Source organism: Tarenaya hassleriana, unplaced genomic scaffold (assembly GCF_000463585.1).
Source record: "Tarenaya hassleriana unplaced genomic scaffold, ASM46358v1 Cleome2, whole genome shotgun sequence".
NCBI classification, from domain to species: Eukaryota; Viridiplantae; Streptophyta; class Magnoliopsida; order Brassicales; family Cleomaceae; genus Tarenaya; species Tarenaya hassleriana.
This window is the reverse complement of record NW_010965372.1, coordinates 8,575,858-8,588,115: the sequence shown is the minus strand read 5'-3', so window position 1 is coordinate 8,588,115 and position 12,258 is coordinate 8,575,858. Positions and strand designations below refer to the sequence as shown.

Here is a 12,258-nt window from a genome sequence, read left to right as displayed (position 1 = left end):
CAAAAGCTGCGTCGTCCTGCTGATGCTCGGCCAAAACCCGTCAGGTTTCGCTCCTCTGTTCTTGATTTCTCCGACCAGGCGTCCAAACTCTCTCACCATACACGCTTCTTGCGGTAGCTCAGTCACGATCTTGTGCTCGCTCGGCTTGTTAACCCAAGCGGTCACCCCATCGTTGAACCAAGCCTTTGTGCTTGTGCTGAACGAGGCCTCGGTCTCCTGGAACGGGATGATGAAGTCGTGGACTTGGAGAGTTCCTCTGGTTCCAACGGCCGTTATGTCCATTGTCAGGTTAGCCAAGAAGGAACAGGAAATGGTGGCAGTTCGGCCGTCTTCCCAGCGGAGAAACGCCCCGCAGGAGAGAATCACACCGGCCTCGTTAAGGATGGGACCGGGCAAGGCGGTGACAGTTTTCGGAAGTTCGTAGTTGTTGGCGAAAAGGGTCGCCCGGATTGTGTACCAGCCCGCATCTCCCAAAGCGCCGAGCCCGTCAAGACCCGGCTTCACTCGGACGTCGTTCTCGAGGAAATTTTCGTCCGCTGCAAAGGAGAAGCAGCTGTGTACCTGCAGAATCCAAGGTGAATACTCTCTATCAGAGCAATGGAGTTTCAAGAAGCATTCTTGAATCCACAAAATATCTAATAATTCTTTAGCATTTGCGGATGTGATTATAGTGAAACTGATCCAGGAAATGGGAAGCTCATCTTCTATGGAAGAGAATAACATTGGCAACCTCCTCAATTCTGTATGAAGAACAAAATCACAAGCCCGAGATTGGATAATCTAAATTCCTACCAAGTATACGGATATGAACAAAACCAAGAATGGGTCGACTATTCCAGAATCCTACGTAAATCTCAACGGCGTAATGTCACCAGAGACATTCATGCTTAAATCAATTTCACGAAATCAAAGAGAAACCCTAGGGAACTCAAATTCGATGCTCAGCCATACGGTTTTGAGCTGTCCGAAACGCTCGGGATCCGAGAGGAACTCCTTCATCTTCTGGGTCCGAGGGTTATGCATCCATATTGTCCCGTCCATAATCTGGACGCCATTTGCTTCGCAGGCCGCGATGATCTTGTCGAACTCGACGACGTTCATGGCGACGGGCTTCTCGAGCAGGAGGTGCTTCCCCTTCTCGGCGGCGCGTACAGCCCACTCGACGTGGAGGCTTGTCGGAAGCGGGACGTATAGGGCGTCGACTTCGGGGTCGTCGAGGAGCGACTCGTACGATCCGTGGATTTTCACCGTCGGAGGGTACCCGTTCGTGGCGGGGGAGGGGGCCTTCGCCTTCTCGACGGAGCGGCTAGCGACGGCGGCGACGGTGATATTGGGAGCGAGATGGATGGCCCGAGAGATCTTCCGAGCGATCTCAGCGCAACCCAAAACTCCGATTCGGATGGGGGATTCGGTGGCCATTGTCGTTAACTGTGTCCGGAGAGAGAGAGAGAGAGACAGCAAGTGAGTGACAGAGAGAGAGAGGTGTGGATGGAGACGTACACAGGGATGTGTATTATAAGACCCAAAAGTAGGGAAAACAACGTTTTTTTTTGGGGTAAAATTCAGATAAAAATTTGGTTATTAATTTCAGCGTCCAAATGAAAGAAAATAACCGTTTATATTCGAAAAAGTTTGTCATTAATGTTTATATTAAATTAAAGGGAAAATAATATTTTCCTCCGTAAATTTATTAAAATATATCAATTTTCTATACAAATTTTTAATCTGACATTACGGTATATTTGATATTTATTTTGAACCATAAATTATTTAATTTCGATTTAGTGATGTGGTATATCCATATGATAAATTCATGTCTAGGGGTCTCGTGGTTTGCCAGAAAACGAAGTTGTGATTTTTTCAGCTCATTAAAAAACGAGCCTAACGAGTTAGTCTCATTGAACACGTGTTCAATGAGACTGGCTCGGCGAGCTGGCGAGCTCCTCAACGAGCTGATTTTTTTTTAAAATAAATTAAATTTATATAAAAAACTCTAATATAATTTTATTGTCTTTTTTTTCCATATCATTCATATGATATTATAAATATTTTAATTATTTTGATGGTGATAATTGAAAATATTAACTGATATTGGAGTTTTATTAATTTTTTATGTATTTATTTAAATTTATAGTTAAATTTAGAATAAATATAAATACAAAATATTATATATCTCTGGTTCAACGAGTCGACTCGTTCAGATCGGAAAACTGGCGAGCGATCTGAACCAAAGTTTTTCTGACTCGTTAGAAAACGAGTCTAACGAGCTGAACCCAAAACGATCTGAGCCAAACGAGCCGAGCCTCAAACAATCCGAGTTGGCTCTTTTGACACCCCTATTCATGTCTAACCATCTCATCTATTTAATCGACGGGATTAGACAAAATTTAATACAATTCAATCGACGAGATTAGACAAAATTTAATACATTTTAAAGAAGTAAAATAAAATAATAAAATAATAAAAATGACATATATATATATATATATATGCATACATATATATACATATACATATATAACATTTACATAGATATATACATATATAAATTCTATAGTGTAAGTTTTTATGTGTATATGTATATAAATATGTATATATATGTATGTATATATATGTATGTGTATATATATATTTATGTATGTATATATGTATGTGGTATATATGCAAAAATATGTACATGTTTTTTTGTTAAAGATATATATGTACATGTTATTATTTTATTTTAGTTTTATTAATATTAGTATAATTTTTAATATATTTTTATATTTTTATTATTTAATATTATTAAATAGTAGATAATTGATGATGTTCTAGGATGAAATTGTTGTCATGTCAATGTTGAAAAATTAATTTTTATTTATGTCTGCTATTTTATTTGTCAATTTTATAAAAAAATATAGGTATTTTATAGTTAGATATAAAAAAATATAAGGTTTAATAATCAAAAAATAGTATAGAATAGAAAATTGGCACATTATTTTTTCTGAATTAAAAGAGAGGTTGAACATTTAATTTTTTTTATTTTATCAATTTAGGCATCGCCTTGGCATTCTCACACACCTCTCGCCACTTACACGTAAATCTCAAACTCTGCCCCACCGTGTCTCGTTCACTTTCTTTTCCCTCCTTTATGCCAACCAAAAAAAAAAAATCCTCTTTCACTGTTAGATCCGACAACCCATAAGAAACAAAAAAACAAAAATCATATTTCACACTATATATATACATGTTAAAGATTCATGGCCAAAACCCCTCCTTGAGACAACTGCTAAGTAGTTAATTCCATGTCTGTCTGTTTCCTATATATAACTAAACCGAAGATCATGAAACCTCGGAGAGGATGGTAAATCTCTCAGAGACTATAAACACAACAGATGATAGCGCACACAGCACCTACAATTGATAAGAGAAGAAACCCTCTGTTTCTGATAGCCTTCTTTGGTTTCCTGCCAGTCACAGTGGGGGCACCATCGGCTTTTGCAGTGACCCTGATTCGGCTGAAGCTAGACATACGCACAAAGGTCCGATTCAGAGGACCCTCACACGCAGAAGCTGGAGTTGAAGGTATGGATTCCATGAACCCCCACAAGGCATTAGAGAACTGGCTCCTCGCCCCGGGGCAATCTTGATCTCCCTGATCTTCTGTGCTCGGGCCCGTAGTAGTATCTGTAGACCCTTGTATCACTCCTAAGCAAACGAAAGAATACCCGCAAAAGTATCAGCGAAATTTCCTACGGTCTACCTTAACACATAAAGTGGGCTTGCTAACTCTGGAATGTCTCGCCTGTATTACAGATAAAGCTAGCAGATGGCCAATAATCACCAGAGACTACGTACCTGATAAGGGTGAAGCAAATGTTTCGGAATAATATTGTTGTCTGTCAAAGTGATCTGCCGTCTCTTCTTGTAGCCATAAATCACCAACCAATTGAGTTGAATCAACTGCACTCGGATCTGTGAGGCTGTTCAGCTGGCTCTGTACAGTCTGCTGTTGGAACTGATGGTTTGGGTAATGCTGTTTCTGGTCAGTTGTGTTGCAATCCAAATAGTTCGTAAAAGACGGACATGGAGCTGTTTCCTGACAAGTATTTTCCATATCAAAAGACATGGCAACATCATGGAACAACAGGTCAAACTCACTCAAGCCGCTGAACCCGTCAGTGTTCAAGGGTTGCAAAGGTTTCTCAACAGCAGACGCATCCAGATCAGAAATCAGAAGATCATCCATTTCTATGTAATCCTCCTTCTCAAACACTAACGGTGCCGCTTCCATGGTCTTGGGAGTAGCCGATGTAACTTCAGTAGCCTCAAATGAGTTTGCTGACACAAGAGAGCCAAAACTCATGCGCCTGTTGTATGGCTGACTGTTTGGCATAAACTCTCCGATTTGCTCGCATATGAGAACCCCGCCAGAAGAGGTATTCACGAATGTGTTCTGAACGTCTTCTTCGCTGTTTACCTGTGGAAAAATGCTAGATATCGTCAGTGATATGAAATAAGGCCTACCTTAATATATATATAGGTTTGAAGAAACTGTGCACTCTTAGGTTGGATAATATGTTGTTACAATCTTCTAACGGGAACTTTTAAGAAATTTACTCTTCTATCTCATTTAATGAGAGAATAAACTGACCTGAGGAACAACATAAGGAAGATTGTCGATTTGTCTCGAGGAAACTGGAGGTGCATCTGCAATTCCTCTGAGGAGTTCCTCGATATCGTCCTGTGTAAGTACATCCTTGTCAACACAAGCAAAACTATCAGACTTAATAGCAACAGACACTGGCTCAGCAACATTATTTGTGTCTTCCTTATCATCATCAGCCCATTCTTCCTCCTGGAACGGAGCACCATACTGTTCACCATTTTTAGGACCAGCCCCACTTTTCTGGTAAAGCTTATAAAGAGCATAATAATCCTGAAGAGGAAAAAAAGCAGAATCAACTAAGGGCAAAGGATAACAAGACAGACATGAACATAAAGCATCAGCAGTGTATATCCTACTACCTTAGCATTCTGACATTTTCCGAGTTCCTCCTCATCCATTGTGTACTCATGCATCACCCAGTCAGTCCGTTCTCCATTAGGGGCACGGCCTCTGTAGTAAACAAGAGTCTTCTTGATCCCCACAGCTCGGGAATTATACACAATGGTTCGATCCTTTCCTGTAACTTTCCAATGCCCATTTGCAGTGCCTCTACTTGATCTAGCTCCATTAGGATACTTCCGACTCCTTGGAGTGAAAAAGAACCACTGTCGATCTCCAGATTTCAACAGTGAATGACCTGCTCAAAAGTATCTGGTGGGTTAGATTAGAGAACTGGTTTCAACACAACTGAATGCTTGGGTCAATATACTGAAATCAATTTAATATCAACCCCAAATAACCACTGCTACCTTAAATCGTAAATTTATGATGAATCAAAAAGGAACCCTCAAATATAGACACAGTAGCTGTTAGATTCAATAACACAAACAAGGCTTTTGGCAAAGTCAATCTGACCCGATTCTAAGGTAGTCGCCAGCCAAAATGAACAAAACATCTATTCCACCATTCCTTTCGCAATTCGAACACTCATCCAAAAACTGCAAACAGTGATGAAGACCCATTTCGCGGAGGCCCAAAAGAGAACGAAATTTCATCGAAAATCAATAACTGGAAACGGAAGAAAGATAAGAATCCGATACAACCGTTCCTCTTTACTAATTAAACAGGTATCAGGGCAAAACCAAGATGGAACATTCATTAAGAATCATGGTCAAACAGAGAAAACCCAGAACAAAACCCTAGTCAACAAAAACGAAATCGAGTAAAGGGGGTGATGAAATTACCAGGCAATTCCGCGGGATCCCATTTGTACACATCAACCACACCGATTACATTGACCCTGAGCCTTCTCCTACAGATCTTCCTCTTCAGATAGTAGACCACCAATTCCTCATCTGTAGGGTGAAACCGAAAACCAGGGGCGCAGAACCTCCCTCCCTTGAAACACGAATCGGGCGATGAATCCGCCATAGACGTCCCACACCGAGTCCGATCGCTCACAGGCAAAATTCCGTAGCACGTATCAACTGGGTCAACGAGAAATGAAACCCAGAAGAAGAAGAAGAAGCTAAACTACATGAGAAGAAACGTTCGCCAGAAGAGAGAAATCACGAACCCTAGGGTTTTGATCGCTGGGGGGGGGGGGAGTATAAAGAGAGGAATAGAGATTTGAATGGTCAAAAAGGAAAATTTCTGGGGAATAAGGAGAAATGAAGTTTCCGCGAAAAGCATGGGACTTAAACTTGACAGGTCAGAATCAAAATATGATGGGCCTAAATTAATTAATAGCTTAAACCCAGCCCAACATATTGGGCCGCAAAAAGGCTTTGAATGTACGGATCTTGAACATAATGTCCCCAAACATAATTTCCAAAAAAAATCCATTATAAATCAAATAAATTTATTATCAAATCTACATTTATGCATGAATTTTAAAATTTTCAAGAAAATACATAAATATTATTTTCTTCCAATTAAAATTATATATTTTTAAAAGAAATTTAAAAAACATTATATACATGTCATTTTGTGGGTGTACACATGGCAAGGAAAATAAATTCGTGGGGAAACAGGATATAGGAATGAAACCAAGACATGAATATTAACCTATAAGATATTACTTAGTTTACCATGTTATTCGTAGGTTTACTATAAATCAAACTCATATTGATGAAAATAGATCAAAGAGAATTAAAACTCTTCAAAAAAAAAAAATAGATAAGTAAAATGGGAAATTATAAAAATTACCCATAAGACATATATTTTTTTTATTCATCTGTGATCTTGTGATCCATGTGATAAAAAATATAGTTTAATCATAAATTGATTCTATTAGTTATAACGAATAATTTATCGAATGATTAATGAGATACAAAAGGGATGAACATAATAAATTAGTGTGATCATAATAGATTTAACATTATGATCAATGAGATTAATATGTGACAAGACTATATATTTCTAATTATATAGACCATAAAATTATTTTTAAAAAAATATTTGTTGGGATAGAAGGATATTTTTGGTATAATGGCATTCTCCAATTACCGTTCGAAGGACAGATCGGTTTGGGCCGAAGGGTATAATTGATATTACGAGATACAAGTAGGGGTAGAATGGTCTATGAATGTTTCGGATGTCGATAACCCTAGTGATCTCATATAAAACCCACTCGAGAACCCTAATTCGCATCTCTCTGATTTCTGGGATTGTGTTGCTGCTCGAAGACGGCGAGAACTTTCCACTATTCCCAGACAGCAGATCACAATGGTAAGTAACTAGGGTTTGCGATGTTGGTCTTCTCTTGTTTCACGTGTTATCCAAGTATCGCTTCGTAGAGTTCTTACGATATTTGCTCCTTTCGCCGGGTGGAAATAGTAGATAGGTTGCGCCGTCCCGTTCGCATTGGCCAGTTCGATGATGGAATAGTTGTTTCGTTGCATTTTTTTTTCAAATTCCAAGGGCTAATTCGTTATCCTATCGGGAAACATAAGAATTTGTGTGGATTTCTCGAGTTTATGGATGAGTGGGGAATTGTGTTGGTATCTGGAATCTGTAGATGACGACGAGTCAAAGGGCAATAAGTTTTCATGATAGATCTGTCTTTTAGCGTGTTTGTAGTGTTAATAGTACTTTGCGAAGTTCTGATTATGTGACTATTGGGTGAGTTTTTTCGATGGAGTTTTTGGCTGAGCTCCTATCCAGTTGAATGTGTTATGTTATGTGTATAGTCTCTGGTCGCAAACGAGGACTTCCAGCACATTCTGCGTGTGCTGAACACCAATGTTGATGGAAAGCAGAAGATTATGTTTGCCCTTACCTCTATCAAGGGTATTGGAAGACGGTTTGCTAACATCGTCTGCAAGAAGGCCGATGTTGACATGAACAAGAGGTTTGCTCTTTGCCTTCTCATGTTTTTTCTTTTTTATAATTCTCTCATCTGTGTAATTTGAGGGAACATCTAAAAGGTAGATTAGCAAGGATTCAGTTTATATCCATTCGCATTGATAAGTAGAGTGGATGCTGTGTGGTGCTCCTTAAATCATGTCTACCTCATCCTTTATCTCGGTATGAGTTGCAGCGATTGATACTGTTCCAAATTTATTTTCGGAATAGAGATCGCCATCTTATCTGTTCTGTTGGTCTTTGTGTTATTCCTTTGCTACTTCTATATTCCATAGAAAAAATAGTTGTTATAAATTGTTCAGTACCGAAGTTCCATCAGAAGTGTTTCATTACTTTATTGAGTCGGGTCAATGGCATATTCTTTCCCTTAGTTTGTGTTCCAACTCTATAGATATTGCTGAGTCATCTGTTCTGTTGCTCCTCCAGGGCTGGTGAGCTGTCTGCAGCAGAACTCGACAACCTAATGACAATAGTTGCAAACCCTCGTCAGTTCAAGATTCCGGACTGGTTCTTGAACAGGCAAAAGGACTACAAAGACGGCAAGTACTCCCAAGTCGTTTCTAACGCTCTGGACATGAAGCTGAGAGATGATCTTGAACGTCTCAAGAAGATCAGGTAAAAGACATCATAACACACATATATATGTATGCATTAATGTATATATCAGAGGCCGTGTCTAATGGTGGATTTTGAAATCGGCAGGAACCACCGTGGTCTGAGACATTACTGGGGACTCCGAGTGAGAGGGCAACACACCAAGACCACCGGTCGCAGAGGAAAGACTGTTGGTGTCTCCAAGAAGCGTTGAGTTAGAATGTTTCTAGTTGCTTTTGTATGGGATGCTGCTTTATAAAAGACCGACCGGTTCTAGTTTTGTTCTCCGCACAATTTTTTTCGAACACTCTTTATGCTGCTATTATTCATATGCTTTCCCTTGTTCCTTGTCTAGATGTCGCTATATTGGGCTTTACGGATTTGAAACGAATTAATTATACAAGGAATATCTGCATTCTTTAGTCCAAGTAAAAAATTGAAATTTTGAATCCCGGTCGAATAATGGTTGAAAAAATTGGCTTTTTAAATTCATATTTTCATTAATAGTAATCTGAGTTTGAATGTAATAAATCTAATATAAGCATCTAATGGATGGTTCTTTTGAAAAAACTAACCGAAATCCGAATTGGTAACCAGTATTTGTACCTTTCAAAATTATGCTATTGCAGAAAATCTATATATATATATATATATAATTCGTAGAAACAGTGCAAGACACTAATAATAACTTAATTCCTCGAAAAATTTCAAAACACTCAAATCGTCCATAATATGGAAAAAAATGGCGCAATTAGATACCAAATTAGGACAACTAGAATTACATATACCGCTGAAAAAAGAAGCAAGAAAAGAATAGCTCGACCAGCAAGTTTGAACTATGTGTGGAGAACCCTGATGTGTTCCATGATCCATCTACTACTAGGCCTTGCCTTCGTGACCATCCGAATCTGAAGCACCACCGCCGTGTTTCTGTTGCCGGGTCGTCGGAAGAGAATAACTCCGCCTTTCCTTTCCCCCGGGCTTCGACGACGCATTGCCGTACCATATCATCCCGAGAACTGCGATCACCATTCCGAGGACAACGTGAAGGTTCAGGCCATCTCTTCCAAAGAAGAAGAATCCCATTATCAGCACCAGGATCGTTTTCATGTGGCCCAGCACTTGGAATGACACGGCGGTGAACCTCCCGATGCATATGAACTGGCTCAAGTTTGTTCCGATTGCGATCGTGCACGACAGAACTATGAACATCTGCAAGAACGTTTCGGTAATTGCCTCAATACCTATTCGAAGAGACTGAAAGCCTATCCAGAAAATGTTTTGTTGCAGATTTCGAGATTGGAAAGACTGAACAGGGAAACAAAGTCGTCTCTAAATGTCTCTTGTGTTTTTCGGCACTTACCACGGAAACTATGTCGTAGTCATATTTGTCTACACGTTTGTTTGTCAGCCAGTAGTCGAGGATTGGGCCGACAATCAGCAATGTTGCAGCCTGCGCTGGAGCAGTGTGGCCCAAAAGGTTGAACGAACTAAGCGCGTATTTTCGCTGAAGATAGTGTACATACTGCACAATCCAAACTCCATGTAAATCTTAAGTTCAGAGCAGAAATCCGTATTAAGGAAAGATCTTGTTACTGCATAGTAAACTTATCCCGAAAACATGAGCCTCGAGCTCAGAGAACTTACGTATTGCTGCAGAGAAGTACTCCACACTGCGATAAAGGCAGCTATGAAGCCTTTGGTGTTCACACTAACATCGGTTACAGTGCAAACACCAACACCTAGAAGAACCAGTCCGATGCTAAGCTTTGTGTCTCTCGAGTATCTAATCTTATCGAACACCACTTCCAACAAGCAGGATACTGGAATCATGCTAAGCTTTGCAATCTGAGAAGCACAAAGGACAACATATAATCAACAAAAAAGTAATTTGTTCGAGGCTCGAGCCAGACAGCAAAGATAGATAGTCAATGGTCACTTACCTGATAAAACCCCACAGAGTTCCACATAAGACTGACGTTCATTCCAACAATGGAGAAGTTTGCCAAAAGAACGAATTTCAGAAGCTCAGTGAAGGGAAGATGAGAAGGCTGAATATAACCAAGACATCTTAGAATGACTGTCATCAGAGTTGTCGTGGCGAAATGTAATCCCGTTAAGGTTGTCGCTGCAACAGGTTGAAATGTAACTCAAAGCTTAGAAGAACATCGAAAAACCTAGACTGGGTTCCGGGTTACATAAAAACATATCAGTGAAGAGATCTAGTGGGTTACCAAAGCTAAATCCATATGTCGCCATTAAAGCTTTATTGACGATGATGATCCCGACGGAAGTGACGACATTGAACATCCACGCAGCGGCATCTACGGCTGCCTTCTTATCAGCCTTACTAACTGGGGCCATTTTAACTTGGTCTTTTTTTCTTCCGATATAAATTCTATAAGAAAACAGGAATTCGCAGGACGTCCCACCTTCTGCGCAAAATCAAACGGAACATTCATGAAGAAAATTATAGAATCGATACGAAGGAGCGATTATAATTTCAGTTCCATCGCGATTACAACACCCGGACTCGGCGATGATTTCTCCCCAGCCGAAATCCAGGAGACCCACTCGATGCAGTTTTGTTCGATCGCGCAACTTGCGTATCAATGGAGCTAACATTGAGCCAATACATTCGAAATAAAAAGCACAAAATCGGGAAATTTCCGTCGATCAGTTCCGACCAGATCGGATCAGGCTCCGGAGATCAGAATCAAACCGAGTTTCCGTCAGATCTAGAAAACAGATCCGACCAGATCACCTCGCCGGAGCAAATTGAACTAAACAAACACGATCGATCGCCGGCATTATCTCATCAAAACCGAAGAGACAAGGAATTCAAGAGAAAAGAAGAACTCGAAGAACACGGCGAAGAGTACCTCTGACGAGAAGAAAAACGCGCGCAGCCAGAGAGACGGAGAAGAGGAAATCGGTGAATTAGCCGGATAAGAACTGAACGCCGGCGACGGTGAGATATTTGTGCGGAAGCCAGTTGGGAAATGAAGGGCTCGTGGTCGTGGAGCGTAGTAGTAGGCAGACACCGAATTCCCAACTCGTTTTCTTTTTTAATTTTTTTTAAATCTTTTTCGTAATTCTCATTTTCCACGAAAGGAAATTAATTAATTCTTAGCAACTAAATTGCGCATGTGGACCACATTAGAGAGGAGGGTAGGTGATTTCGGTTATGATTAATTGAATTACAATCATATAATATATAATCATATAATATATAGTCATGGCGGATCTATGTTATAAACTATGGGCATATGCGATTGGAGATAGATGCGAAAGAAGTTGTAGAAGAGATCAATAACAACAAGAAGTCGTTAAGTTGGCAGAGATATACTCAAGAAATTGAAGTGCTCTCCTTCTGAGTATCAGTTTGGTTCATATACAAAGGACTAGTAATTCTCCGGCTGATGTGATTGCGAAATTTGCGTTGAATCGTAAATCTCTTTTTGTATTATGTTCAAACTCCTGTCCTGAGTGGCTTTCTCGAATTGTAGTGAAAGATTGTCCTTCAACTTATTAATTTAATCTATTAATTTTTATGGAAAAAAAAACTATGGGTATATGTAGGGATGGGCATAATATCCGAAAAAACCGAACCGATCCGTTATCCGATCCGTATCCGAATCGAAAATTCGGATATCCGGAGTTTACAGATCGGATACGGATATTTATTTTGAAATATTTGTCGGATACGG

General features: G+C 39.8%; 4 protein-coding genes across 4 annotated transcripts in view; 1 reads left to right on the top strand and 3 right to left on the bottom strand.

The window, feature by feature from the left end:
- Positions 1 to 1,495, bottom strand: part of LOC104813093 (uncharacterized oxidoreductase At4g09670-like) — a 1,814-nt gene extending 319 nt beyond the window's left edge. The window contains exons 1-2 of the mRNA XM_010540610.1: positions 952 to 1,495; positions 17 to 561 (exon numbers count right to left, since the gene is read on the bottom strand). Coding sequence (XP_010538912.1) covers positions 17 to 561; positions 952 to 1,419 — 1,013 coding nt within the window. The 5' untranslated portion in view covers positions 1,420 to 1,495. The remainder of the gene's footprint in view (positions 1 to 16; positions 562 to 951) is intronic.
- Positions 1,496 to 3,183: 1,688 nt separating this feature from the next.
- On the bottom strand, positions 3,184 to 6,202 carry LOC104813091 (NAC domain-containing protein 17-like). The gene is made up of 5 exons (XM_010540609.2): positions 5,833 to 6,202; positions 5,008 to 5,285; positions 4,634 to 4,918; positions 3,838 to 4,459; positions 3,184 to 3,687 (listed from the first exon to the last, which is right to left on the bottom strand). Exons 1-5 carry the CDS (start codon positions 6,017 to 6,019, stop codon positions 3,353 to 3,355), a joined length of 1,707 nt encoding a protein of 568 aa, XP_010538911.1. The 5' UTR covers positions 6,020 to 6,202; the 3' UTR covers positions 3,184 to 3,352.
- Positions 6,203 to 7,216: 1,014 nt separating this feature from the next.
- LOC104813090 (40S ribosomal protein S18) lies at positions 7,217 to 8,902 on the top strand. The gene is made up of 4 exons (XM_010540608.1): positions 7,217 to 7,318; positions 7,780 to 7,940; positions 8,381 to 8,569; positions 8,657 to 8,902. Exons 1-4 carry the CDS (start codon positions 7,316 to 7,318, stop codon positions 8,760 to 8,762), a joined length of 459 nt encoding a protein of 152 aa, XP_010538910.1. The 5' UTR covers positions 7,217 to 7,315; the 3' UTR covers positions 8,763 to 8,902.
- A 317-nt stretch (positions 8,903 to 9,219) lies between these two features.
- On the bottom strand, positions 9,220 to 10,933 carry LOC104813089 (UDP-galactose transporter 2-like). The gene is made up of 5 exons (XM_010540607.2): positions 10,783 to 10,933; positions 10,492 to 10,676; positions 10,196 to 10,396; positions 9,912 to 10,073; positions 9,220 to 9,760 (listed from the first exon to the last, which is right to left on the bottom strand). Exons 1-5 carry the CDS (start codon positions 10,910 to 10,912, stop codon positions 9,428 to 9,430), a joined length of 1,011 nt encoding a protein of 336 aa, XP_010538909.1. The 5' UTR covers positions 10,913 to 10,933; the 3' UTR covers positions 9,220 to 9,427.
- Between the last annotated feature and the right edge of the window lie 1,325 nt (positions 10,934 to 12,258).

Bases quoted from the DNA above. Each gene is read 5' to 3' on its own strand.
- LOC104813091 (XM_010540609.2), bottom strand. From the start codon at position 6,019: ATGGCGGATTCATCGCCCGATTCGTGTTTCAAGGGAGGGAGGTTCTGC. The intron at 4,919-5,007 runs GTAGTAGGATAT...TTTCCTCTTCAG, and splicing joins GAAAATGTCAGAATGCTAAG to GATTATTATGCTCTTTATAA. The intron at 4,460-4,633 runs GTCAGTTTATTC...ATTTTTCCACAG, and splicing joins TTCCTTATGTTGTTCCTCAG to GTAAACAGCGAAGAAGACGT.
- LOC104813090 (XM_010540608.1), top strand. The intron at 7,941-8,380 runs GTTTGCTCTTTG...TTGCTCCTCCAG, and splicing joins GATGTTGACATGAACAAGAG to GGCTGGTGAGCTGTCTGCAG. The intron at 8,570-8,656 runs GTAAAAGACATC...TGAAATCGGCAG, and splicing joins GAACGTCTCAAGAAGATCAG to GAACCACCGTGGTCTGAGAC.
- LOC104813089 (XM_010540607.2), bottom strand. From the start codon at position 10,912: ATGGCCCCAGTTAGTAAGGCTGATAAGAAGGCAGCCGTAGATGCCGCT. The intron at 10,397-10,491 runs GTAAGTGACCAT...TGTGCTTCTCAG, and splicing joins ACTCTGTGGGGTTTTATCAG to ATTGCAAAGCTTAGCATGAT. The intron at 9,761-9,911 runs GTAAGTGCCGAA...ACGTTCTTGCAG, and splicing joins ACTACGACATAGTTTCCGTG to ATGTTCATAGTTCTGTCGTG.